Source organism: Equus caballus, chromosome 9, assembly GCF_041296265.1.
Source record: "Equus caballus isolate H_3958 breed thoroughbred chromosome 9, TB-T2T, whole genome shotgun sequence".
Lineage (NCBI taxonomy): Eukaryota > Metazoa > Chordata > Mammalia > Perissodactyla > Equidae > Equus > Equus caballus.
The window spans coordinates 60,269,477-60,282,316 of record NC_091692.1 but is presented as its reverse complement, the minus strand read 5'-3'; the positions used below and the strand labels follow the sequence as shown (position 1 = coordinate 60,282,316).

At 37.0% G+C, this 12,840-nt stretch overlaps 1 protein-coding gene across 22 annotated transcripts in view; it reads right to left on the bottom strand.

Moving 5' to 3' along the window:
- The window catches only part of VPS13B (vacuolar protein sorting 13 homolog B), a 777,539-nt gene that overhangs the window by 680,985 nt on the left and 83,714 nt on the right, over positions 1 to 12,840 (bottom strand). For all 22 annotated transcript variants that reach the window (XR_011421645.1, XR_011421647.1, XR_011421646.1 and 19 more), the window contains 2 exons: positions 6,008 to 6,199; positions 806 to 975 (listed from right to left, as the gene is read on the bottom strand). Coding sequence is in view for 18 of the 22 variants with exons in the window: in XM_005613228.4 (XP_005613285.2) it covers positions 806 to 975; positions 6,008 to 6,199 (362 nt within the window). In the remaining 4 variants the exon portion in view is untranslated. The remainder of the gene's footprint in view (positions 1 to 805; positions 976 to 6,007; positions 6,200 to 12,840) is intronic.

Here is a 12,840-nt window from a genome sequence, read left to right as displayed (position 1 = left end):
GTGATACTCTCAGGGGAAGATAAGTGCTCTTGTGAGGAGCTGCTAAAAGACCATTTCTGACCCACCATCTCATTTTGAGGGAGGCTGCTATGAGACATCTTCTCATTAGCATCCCTCATGCAGGTGAGATATGGGGCTTTCAACCCACCCATCTTAGAGTACAGCTGTAGGCTATATAACTGCTTAGGTGCAGTGTGGAATTGAATCCTCGCCAACAAGGTACCCTACCATATGTATTGCATGTCATTTGGCCTTGGGTTGTCCTGAAAGGGACATGGCGAGCTGACACCATTACCAATTTGCTTTTGCTGTCTATGTAAAACTATCTGAATCTATCTGGGTTTCTTGCTTCTTTACTGGCTGAATCTGTCAGCCCACTTGAAAAATATAATTTTCTTTTGTTTTTCAGAAAAGGAAAACAAGGCTTAGGGATATAATGCAAGGTATCATAAGGTGTCTAGTTAGTATACGGTCTGACCTGTAGGCCCATGCTCTTCAACATTTCTTTACACAGCCTTAGTTTGAGGTTATTTTACTTAAAAATATATTTTTATACATGTTTATATGTTATATAATAATAATACAAAATTTATAAATCATATCTTTATATAATTTTATATACTATAAATATAAATAAATATAAATTATTTTCTAAGAATTAACAATCATAGTTACATTGCTTTAACTTCATCACAGATAACTATATAAGCAGATATCCTTTTACTTAATCACATTCCTCTTATAATATCATAGAACCAACAAATATGCATAGATGAGAAAACAAGTAGTAAATTGCAAAATATACCTTATCTCCCATAATGACAGGTAGCAAATGATCTAGCAAGTTGAACTCAGCCATGAAAATCGTGCAGGTGCATTTAAGGAGAGTAACACTTGTATGTCGAGTAGGAATATATTCCTCCAAAGATGCCACTTCTTCAGGATTCAGTATTGTTTCATTTTCATACTTAATATCTAAAATGAAATGATGAAAATTTAATGAAAAATTATTTTTAAACAATTCACTTTATTTTTTAAAATTTTTCCTACTTCTCCCCAAAGTCCTCAGTACACAGTTGTACATTTTAGTTGTCAGTACTTCTAATTGGCTTGATGAGCAGTGCTAGATCCGTGCCCAGGATTCAAACCGGTGAAACCTTGGGCTGCTAAAGAAGAGTGCACGAACTTAACCCACCTGACCATAGGGCTGGCCCCAATAATTCACTTTCTTAAATAACCTAAAAACTAATTAATTGGTTCCCCAAATTTTAAGGTCAAATTCTATTTTTTTCAACAATGAAGCAGTTGTAAAACAATGTGTTACCTTTAACAGATACAAATTACACCACTCCAGAATGTATATGTATGTCTTTACTATACAAAAATACACATTTTCTATTTTTAAATATTCTAAAGAAATTCCTAATCTTTTTCATTAAAAGAATAATAGATTCTGTTCATACAAATACCACTAAAGTAATGTAAAAGCAAGCCACAGACTGGGAGGAAATATTTGCCACAGATAGATAAGATATATAGATATAGATATCTCCACAAAGAACTTGGACCCACAGCATTTAAAAAAACAAAATTTAAAACTTCTTAAAAATCAATAATAAATAATTCAATTTTAAAAAAATGGGTAAAAAAAACCTTAAACAAGCAAAAGATAATATATCCAAATGGCCAAAAATTATATCAAAAGATAATTAACATCACTAGGCATCAGATAACTACAAATAAAGTCACAATGTGATAACACTACAGACCCACTGGAATGGCTAAAATAAAAAAGACTAAGAATATTAAATGTTGACAAGCATGTAGACCAAACATCAGCAAACTTTTTCTATGAAGAGCCATAAAGAAAATATTTTAGGCTTTGTGGGCCAAATAGTCTTTGTCACAATTACTCAACTCTGCCACTGTAGTACAAAAGCAGCCACAAACAACACATAACTGAATGAGCACGACTATGTTCCAATAAAACTTTATCTATGAAAACTGAAAATTAAATTTCATATAGTTTTCATGTGTCACAAAATATGATTCTTCTTTGTATTTTTTTCAAACTATTTATAATGCAAAACCCATTATCAGCTCATCAGCTGTGCAAAAAGAGGCAGTGAGTCTTGGTTTGCCAAGTGCTGGTCAAGAGCAAGTAAACTCTCCTACATTGCTGATAGGAGAGTAAAGTGGTTTGGGAGAATAAAGTGGTTCAATCACTTTGGAAAACAGTTTGGAAATATCTACTACAGGTAAACATCTGCAATCCTTTTACCTAAGCGATTCCAGTCTTAAATATCCAAAAGAAATGGTACATATGTTTACCAAAAGGCATTTACTAGATTGTTTGTAGCAACACTACCACAATAACTAACAACTAGAAGCCAACCAAATATTCATCAACAGTAAAATGGATAAATAAGTTATGGTATATTCACACCATGGGATACTACACAACGAGAATGAATCTCATAAACATAATGTAAGCTAAAGCCAGAGACCTAAGACTACATACTATGTGATTCCATTTGCATGAATTCTAAAATAAGCAAAACTAAATCTGTGATATTAGAAGTAAGGAGAGTGGCTAGCCTGGAGGTCAGAGTAGTAACCAAAAGAGGGCACAAAGGGGAGTTCTGAAGTGCTGGTAAGGTTCCATTTCTTCAACAGTTAGTTACATAGATGTGGTTAAGTTTGCAAAATTCACAGAACTATACCCTTAGGTTTTGTGTGCTTTCCAATATGCATATTAGACTTCAGTAAATAGTTAAAAAAAAAAAAAAGAGTAGAGCAGAACTGCTAACTGAAGATTTAATACATACGCACCCATATATATGTATATATGTATGTACAGGAGCTCTCACTTTGCACAGTTCTGATATGCATGAATTTCAGTTATCTTCTTTTAGTTAAAAAATGCCAGTTCCCAAAAAACACAGTTCAAATATCAGTTACCACAGTATAATAACTGTAAATAACTGCATGAAGTGCAAACTTCGCTGCTAGTTCTTCAGTCCCAAAATCATTACATAAGTAAGAGCTGAGCATCACAATCAGTGACCAATCATGTCACTTCTTTCAAAGTCTGTCAGGTTTGGTTACTGGTTACTAGTATCTGTTATTTAGTTCATGCATAGACAGCAAAGCATGTACTAGTTGAACTGGCTCCTTGTTTAGTGGTGATAAACTCATGTGACGTTTTACAAAAATGGATAATTCAAACAGAGAATTGGCAATCAAAGATGAAAGTGCAGCAAAGAAATAAAACTGCTAATGCTGGAAGTGAAATTCTAAACAAACATAAACGGAGTTACAGAAGAAACAGCTGACCATGGGAATATAAACACTGCACCTCTGGAGAGACTCTCGATATGCAGCCAGGGAAACATAGTAAAGATAAACTTATCAATGTAGGTGAGGAAAGTGGTTGTGACAAAAAGGATGAAGCTGTCTCAGAGGAAGCGATGCAAGCCAAATACTTCCTATTAAAGGAACTCTCAGAGGTTTTCACGCATTGAAAGTGTATAGGATGAAATGTTGGAATCTGATCCAAACTTAGGAGTATGACAATTTGTCAAAGCATGGGAAAGACACCCTCACTCCATGATGTAAGTTATATGAGGAGACAAGAACTATTCAAGCTACTCGATAAATTTTTTACAAAGAAATAAAACCTTTAACTTTTTACTATTCCTTTTACTATTATTTTCATTTCTATATACATTTATATCAAGAGTAAGAGGAGTTTTTAGTGTTTTGACAAAAATATCGAAAAGTGTGGAACAACTGCAATTTGTCCCTCTGAATATCATCACTTTGCATAATTTCAGCTTGCACATTTTTATGGTCCCTAACTACCATGCAAAGTGAAAAGTGCCTATATATTAAAGTCAGTTAACAATAGTTTCTTTATATATATCACATTTTTGACATGAGAAACTGCTTCAAATAAAAATTCATGTTATATGTTGGACTCTGACATGAGAAAAACAAATTATGCACTGTTTTTTGTGTAAACATAAATTTTCATTTTTCTGGGATAAAAGCCCAGGAGTACAGTTGCTGGGTTATATGGCAGTTGCATGTCTAGTTTTCAAAGAAACTACCAAACTGTTTTCAGGAGTGGCTGTACCATTTCACATTCCCACCAGCAATGAATGAGTGATCCAGTTTCTTCACATTCTTCCCAACATTTGGTGTTGTCACTGTTTTTTATTTTAGCCATTCTGTACGTACCATTCTAGCACTTACAGGAGTGTCTGGCATGGAGTACGCATTCAAGCAAGGTGCAAAAAATGAATGCATGGGGGCCGGCCCTGTGGTGGAGTGGTTAAGTTTGCACACTCTGCTTCGGCAGCCCAGGGTTTCACGGGTTCAAATCCTGGGCACGGACATAGCACCGCTCATCAAGCCATGCTAAGGCGGGATCCCACATGCCACAACTAGAAGGACCCACAACTAAAAATGTACAACTATGTACGGGGGGGCTTTGGGGAGAAAAAGGAAAAATAAAATCTTAAAAAAAAAAAATGAATGTATGAACATGTCAAGCACTTATTATGCACTACCCACTCTGTTACATGTTTTTATATGCAATAACCTTTAGGAGGTCCTATTAGTGTATCATTAAGAATAATGGTAAATTTTCTGTGACAAAAATAAAATAAAAGAAGATTCAACAAAAACAGCAGCTTATTTCTCTTTCACATAATCTGAGTCTAAAGGCTCCAGATCTGACATGGTGCTTCTACACTACCTAAGACCTAGGTTCTTTCTATCTTGCTGCTGTGTCATCCTCAGAATGCAGTTTTCATCTCAGGGTCTAAGATGAGACCCTGTCTCCCGTCCTGTCATTATAATTGCTTTCCAGCCATTATAATGCGGGAAGTGGAGGAGAAGGTATGCTCTTTTCCTTTTAAAGTCATGGCCCAAAAATTCACATTAAGTTCTGCTCCCATCACAGTAGCCAGAACCTAGTCATATGACTCTACTTGGGATGTGTATTCTTTATTCCCATGATGAAAATTTCTATCATGGAAATTTCTATTACTATAAGAGAAGAATGGATATTAGGGAGACAACCATTCCTGTCACAATAATTAAACTTGTTATACAGATAGAGAAATGAAAAATCAGTTATGTTAGTTAAACTTCCTAAGGTCAATAAGAAGTGGGGAGTCAGAATTCAAACCACAGTCTGACCACATAGGCTGAGTTACCATCCTATTCTCCCTCATTATGCTATCATGTCCTACTCTACAGGACTTTATTGCATAAAAAAGGAATTTGCATTTTATGAAACTGTGATAACCAAATCTTCATACCATGAAGAAAAAAATTAGTTGTACACCAAATTCTTTTTTACCAGTAAGACCTAAGTTTTCTTGAATGTTAAATTTGTATGTTTAGAGCCCATCTTCATGGGGTTCATGTCTCCTCCTTAGAATCCACTAAGGTGGAAAAATGGTCATATTTCAAGAGTATATATTAGAAAAAGTATCAAAAAGGTGTGACAATAAAATACTGCCGGTACTGGGCCCGGCCCTGTGGCCAAGTGGTTAAAGTTCAGCATCAGTTAGCTGGGTTCGCAGGTTCAGATCCTGGGCGCAGACCTACTTCACATATCAGTCAAACTGTAGAGGTGTCCCACATATAAAAGAATAGACGAGGATTGGCACGGATGTTAGCTCAGGGCTAATCTTCCTCAAACCAAAAAGAAGAGGATTGGCAATAGATGTTGGCTCAGGGCAGCTCTTTCTCAGAAAATACTGACAATACTGGCAAATAGCTTCTAAATCTTGATCTCTCCCATAACTTCCACACACAAGTTTACTCTCCCATAACTTCCACACACAAGCTTATTCTTTATATTAACAACTAAATACATGAAAGTCAGACAGGCAAAATATACTACAAAGTATAAGTTGGCAAAATACAACAAATTGGATTATATACTTATTCAAATCAACTGGTAAGAGATTCAAAATTAAGCCAAACAGACCTGGTTTTAGCCTGCTATATGGTTCATATTCATGTTCCAAGGCACAAACAATCATTTTCAAAATTCTGTGTACTGCACTGCTATCCAAGCGAAAATCAAGAGGACCTATAACAAGGCTTTTGGTAGACCTCTCCTGAACGGTTCCTAAATCTTCACTTTTCCCTGAAGAAAAGTCTTGTTGATTTGCAGAACCTACAAGAAGCCAAATTTTATGTTAATATTTTAAGCATCAATCAGACATACCAAGCATATATTTTAATATTACTCTTTTCTCATCTTTTCAGCTTTTAGCTTAATGCCTTAAAACCAATCCACCATCAGCTGGATACACAGAATCCTGCCAATCTATATTTTTCTCTCTGCAGATGAGAAGATATTATCAACAAAAAACAATTATTCCTATTATCCATTTAATGTTATAAGAAGTGCTATACAATTGAAATGGTCATTGTCGGAAAATTATTCTGTAAAATCTAATTGTTTAATATTCAATAATTCTATACACAATGCTATTAAGTTGACTTGGAAGAGGAACACTGGAGGAAGTTACACTTTACTACTATTTTATCTTAAAGTTCCACAGAAAAATCGATTGTTTAAAATTACATGTTCATAGGGTGCCTTGAGAATTTCATAATGACCACGAAAGTGAAGAGCAGGTATTATCTTCTTTGAACTTTTTCCAGAATTAAACTATTATGGCCGCGCTCCATGGTGCAGAACCCAAGTTCTTCAATCCCTTATCTGCCCATATATTGAAGAGAAACCAAGGCTATCTTCTAACGGAAATCTTGGCCCTACCTACAGGTATTTCTCCTTATCTAATATGGACACTCTATATTAGAGACATGGTTTTAATACATAAATCTACTACTATAATTGACAACATACAGTAATTTTTAATTCTTAAGCCATTTTGTTTACTTAAACAAAAGCAGAAAAGCAAGGCTTTCCAGCATTTAATAACTTTAGAATCTAGGAAGGCCCAATTAAACACAAAAATTCTATATCTAGACCTTCTAACAACTTTTTCAGAAATATATTTCCTTCATTTCAAACAAAAGAGTTCAGTTCAATTTTTAGTCTTGATACAACAGACAAAAAAATAAATTTATTATTCATATATTCTTAACAAGATTACCATACACAGACTTAAATATCCTACCAAATAAAACAAAGTTAATCTTATACATATTTTATGACGCACATAAATAACACTCAGTTGCATTAGAAATCGGGTATAAATAATGTACCATTCACACAAAACAACGTTACTTTCCACAGCTAAACCAGGCATTTTTAGAGTTACCTGTTAGGATACAGTAACTTGAAAACAAGAACTTCAGGTGCAAATCACAACATTCAAAAAGAAGGAAAATGCCCTGCTTTGAATCCTGTAGGGGCTTATCAGTCTTCCTAAACAAATGCCACTTTATAAGAAGACCTTTCTTTTAGATGTCAAATTGTCTCTAAAATAATAAAAGCCTACGGGGCTTCTATTTTTTTCCACAGATAATGCAACTTAATTATAATGCAGTTTAAATTTAGATGCCACTGGCTTGTCAAATGAAATATTGCAACTGGCTTTAGCCATGTCTTTTCAGCAAGGTATATCTACTCGTGCCCACCCTTAACATGTTTAATCACTCCAGCCCCCTGAATGTTTGACTGCTCTTATTAAGAGTCAGGACAATATCCAGGTAGCCTAATAAAAAGGAAGGACTTGTCAGTCTCCCCAGGACAACGAGAGACAAAAGAACCTACACTGCCCATATCCCCCTGTACTTTTATACCTACCAATAGAAAATTATTCTTCTTCCTATCTGAAGAAGAAACCTGAAAGCTATCAAAACAACTCCACCAACCATGTGTGCTGTCACTGTGCAAGGAAGTCTGCTTTCATTGGTGAGAAACTATATATCCCTAGTTTTCCTCTTTGACTAGAGATTTCTCTCTCCCATTGGTTCTCATTAAAGTTTGCTTGTATAACTTAGACATTATGAGTCTGAGTGTCTGTATAAAACTCATAGCTTTAAAGAAAAAAAGAGCCTGCTTTAGTTCTATTCCAGGAACTAGAAAGTTAATCCTTAAACAGAATAAGGTAAGAATCAAGAATCCTTCTATTCCAGTATTCCCCTAAATTGACACCAACTCTCTCCCCAGACATCCAGATTCAAAAGGGCAACGACACCCAGATTCAAAAGGGCAATGAACCATGATACCCCTCTCTCATCTTTTTACTCAATCCAATAACTGAATTGTTTCAATCTGATCTCTTTTTATGTCTCTAAAAATCTTCCTATTGTGGATTACATTTTCAGCTATCTACTTTAGGTCCATAAAAACATTTGCAATGACTTCCTAAATAAAAAGACTAGAAAAGTAATAGTTAGAACAATAGCAAATATTTAAAGTTATATTAATAAGAACTATTTCAATTCCTTTTTTTTTTTTTTTAAAGATTTTATTTTTTCCTTTTTCTCCCCAAAGCCCCCCGGTACATAGTTGTGTATTCTTCGTTGTGGGTTCTTCTAGTTGTGGCATGTGGGATGCTGCCTCAGCGTGGTCTGATGAGCAGTGCCATGTCTGCGCCCAGGATTCGAACTAACAAAACACTGGGCCGCCTGCAGTGGAGCACGCAAACTTAACCACTCGGCCACGGGGCCAGCCCCCTCAATTCCATTTTTAAAACATGGTTTGAGTGCTTTCAAGTAGGATAACAAAAACAAAACAATTATCAGAAGATGTTTATCAATATCAAGCACTAGCACAGAAAATTTAACTAAATTTTAATTTATATGCCATTTTATAATGTGAGTAAAGCACTATATCACTTATCACAACAAAAATAAATAATACAAGCTCTTTTTCTTAATGCATTTACTAGTTTCTTACATTAATTAGGATACTATCATGAACTTAAAACACAGCAATCAAATCTTTCAAAATTTCAGAATTCACTACAAACTTTGTGAAATTATTAGTTTAATATGCTTTTAAATACTTAGATAAAACTTAGGGCACTTTTTGATAATTTGGTCTATGGAAACAAATAAATGTCAAGTCACAACAAGCCAAGAATTTTAGATAAAATATTTCTTTAAAGTATTTCAAATAAACCTCTTATAAAATTTGAAAATACCTCTCTCAGGTTCATAAACACTAAAACTACTACAAATTTCTTGTTTCAGGTAATCAAGAAAGAAGAAAATCTTAACACAGTAGTTATGAATGCAGGCTGAAGAGTTAGAGTGGCTGGGTTCAAATCCCACATAATACGTGTGTGATCTTGGCCAAGTTACTTAACCTGTACAGGACTGGCTGATTCCTCAGCTATAACATGGAAATAATGTTATCTATCTAATAGGGTTATTATGAGGATTAAATAAGCTAGTATACATAAAATACCTAGAAGAGCGCCTTGCAGTTAAAACCATTCCATAAATATTAGCTATTATCACATCACTATCACTGTATTACAAGTGAATATAGATTCACAATGAGAAACACATATGAACACAGCTACCTAAGAGCAGGCAAGGAATAACTGAACTGATTATTGAGAGAAAGAATGAATACATTTTTAAAGTACATGTGACATTCACAATTTAAATTAACGATGGAATTTTATTATTTTCTCAAAAAAAATTATCTGCTTGCACAATTGAGAAAGTAGATGTGTAAGTCATGAAACAAAAGCAAGAAAGGGATTAACACAAATCTCAGAATAGCAGTTTCCCCTAGGGAGGGAGGGAGGAGAGTGTGATAGAAAAGGAACACACAGGGGCCACCCCAGTGGCACAGCGGTTAAGTTTGCATGTTCTGCTTCTCGGCAGCCCAGGGTTCACCAGTTCGGATCCCGGGTGCGGACATGGCCCCACTTGGCAAAAGCCATGCTGTGGTAGGCATCCCACATATAAAGTAGAGGAAGATGGGCACAGATGTTAGCTCAGGGCCAGTCTTCCTCAGCAAAAAATGAGGAGGATTGGCAGTAGTTAGCTCAGGGCTAATCTTCCTCAAAAAAAAAAAGAAAAAAAGGAAAAGAAACACACAGGAGGCTTATCAGATGCTGACATTGTCTTATTTCTTGGCTTGTGTAGAGAATACATAGGTGTTTATAACTTTTTGTTATTCTGTACGTAAATATATAGAACTTGTCTGTTTGTATGTTATGATCTAACATCTTGTCAAAAAAAACCTTAAGGACTAAGATATATACGAGATTGTATACTATTCACAGAAATGGAAAATGTGATAAACTTAAAAGCTAAGCTATCAGCCTCTCAGATAGAAAATATATAAGCATCCTAGCAAATGTAAATCATCTTTCTATCATTTAAAAAGCGTAGAAGCAGGAGAGATCTCATCCAGATGGCAGCATAGGCATACTCTGAACTCACCTCCTCCCAAGAACACAACCAGGTTACAACTATTCTTGGAAAAATTACCCTGAAGAGAACACTGAAAACTGGACAAAAAGAACCGCCATAACAAGGGACAGTCCTGACTGAGGTGGAAGAGGCAGAAATTCCTTCTGGAGAGAAAGAAAGCCACCTTTGTGAGCCACGGAGCTTCACAGCCAGCCAGGCAGGAGCCACGCTAAGGTACACAGCCCCCGCTGGAGAAGTGGGGACCTTAGCAGGGGCACATTACCACTATAAGTATCCTTCAGACTCAGCACAACTAAGACGACTGTCCTACTATCTGGCTTGGCTGGCTATTAAGTGCAATGGGAATACCCCCAGAAAAGGTATCAGATGAAAGCTGATAACATTCGGCTCTTAGAGGGCCCATGCACAAATTCATTGGTCTCAGAGAGCAACCTAAAATCACCAGAAAGAAGGCTGCACAGGCCTTTGGTGAAAAGAGACTCACCGGGTAGGCTCTGAGTGCATACCAGTGAGAGGTGAGACCTCTCCAGAGACTGAAACATTGATGGCGGCTATTGTAGTGATGTAGAACAGCCATGCTGACACAGATGCTGGCAGACAACATTGAAGTTCTTCCCCTTCCAACAGACCATGTTGGCTCAGGGGTCTGCCACATCAAATAGAGCACAGATTTAATCCAGTTCAGCCAGGGCAGGCAGCCTGCCATAGGGACCAGCCCCACCCAACAGCAAGCCCTCAGGCTACCTGTCGGCCTGCATAGACTGGGTGCCTTGATCCTCTACAGGTAGGCAAGTGTGTCTGTCCCTGTGGGGCAGGGCCTGTGTGAGGAGGAGGTGAACTGTGGGAGGTGTTGGTGGAGAGGTGGGGGCCTCTGCAGTGGGACAACGGGGTAGACTCCATGCGGTCAGGAAGTGTGCACAGACCAGAGTGTGCTGATGGTGTGTGTGGACCTGTGGGGGGTGGGGTTTATCAGCAGCAGAACACCTGTGCTTCACAAACAGCACAAATAGGATTGACGCCACGTTCCATATCCTGAAACAATTGGGTGCTCCTGTGTCTAGGGCCAACGCAATTCAGCTGCAACCCTAAGAGAGCTGACAACAGCCTTGCAGACCTGAGGTTACAGCAACTGTAAGCACCTGAGCCTAGCAACCAACTCCACTGGGTAACTACCCAGTTAACAGGAAAACTGCAACACAAGTATGCTATTATAGACTTTGTAGACGATGGTACTGGGGCTCGCCAAACCTGATTTATGAACAGCTGGCCAGGGAGGGAAAGACTAGACTCCTTGGGTACCTGCAGTAAGAGCAACTCTGCACCAGCAGAAGGACACAAGTTAGCCCACGGGGTCACTCCTGGGTCATTTGGACTGGTGACAAGAGGAAAGCACATTGCTGGGCTTCAAAAGGCATCTCTTACATAAGGCCACTTCTCCAAGATCAGGAGACATAGGTGACTCACCTAATACATAGATATAAGCACAGAGAAAGAGGCATAATGAGGAGGCAAAGGAATACACTGCAAGCAAGGGAACAGGACAAAACCCCAGAAAAAGAACTAAATGGGAGAAAAATAAGCAATGCAGACGACAAAGAGTTCAAACAAAAACTCATAAGGATGCGCAACAATATTGGGAGAAGACTGGATGAACACAGTGAGAAAGTCAACAAAGACTTAGAAAATATAAAAAAGAACCAATCAGAAATGAAGAATACCATACTGGAAATGCAAAATTCACTAGGGGGACTCAATAGCAGAGCAGATGATACAGAAGAAGAGATCAGCAAGCTGTAAGAAAGACTAGAGGAAGTCACACAAGCTGAACAGATAAAAGAAAAAAGAATTAAAAAGAATGAGAACAGTCTAAGGGGACTCTGGGACAATATCAAGTGCACTAACATTCGTATTATAGGTGTCCCAGAAAGAGAAGACAGATATAAAGGGGCAGAGAATCTATTTGAAGAAATAATAACTGAATACTTTCCTAATCTAAAGAAGGAAAGAGACATCCAAGTACAGGAAGCACAGAGAGCACCAAACAATATAATCCCAAAGATACATTATATTTAAAATGTCCAAAACTAAAGATAAAGAGAGAATCCTAAAAGCAGCAAGGGAAAGGCAACAAGTAACATACAATGGAAAGTCCATAAACCTATCAGCAGACTTCTCAGGCAAAACTCTACAGGCTAGAAGAGAGTGGCATGACATATTTCAAGTGCTGAAAGGAAAAAACCTACAACCAAGAATACTCTATTCAGCAAGGTTATCATTCAGAATGGAAAGAGAGATAAAGAGCCTCCCAGACAAGCAAAAATTAAAGGAGTTTATCACCAAGAAACCAGTTCTACAAGAAATGCTGAAGGGACTTATTTAAGTGGGAAGAAGACCACAAATAAGGATAATAAAGTTATCAAAAAAGAAAAAAACAGGCAATAA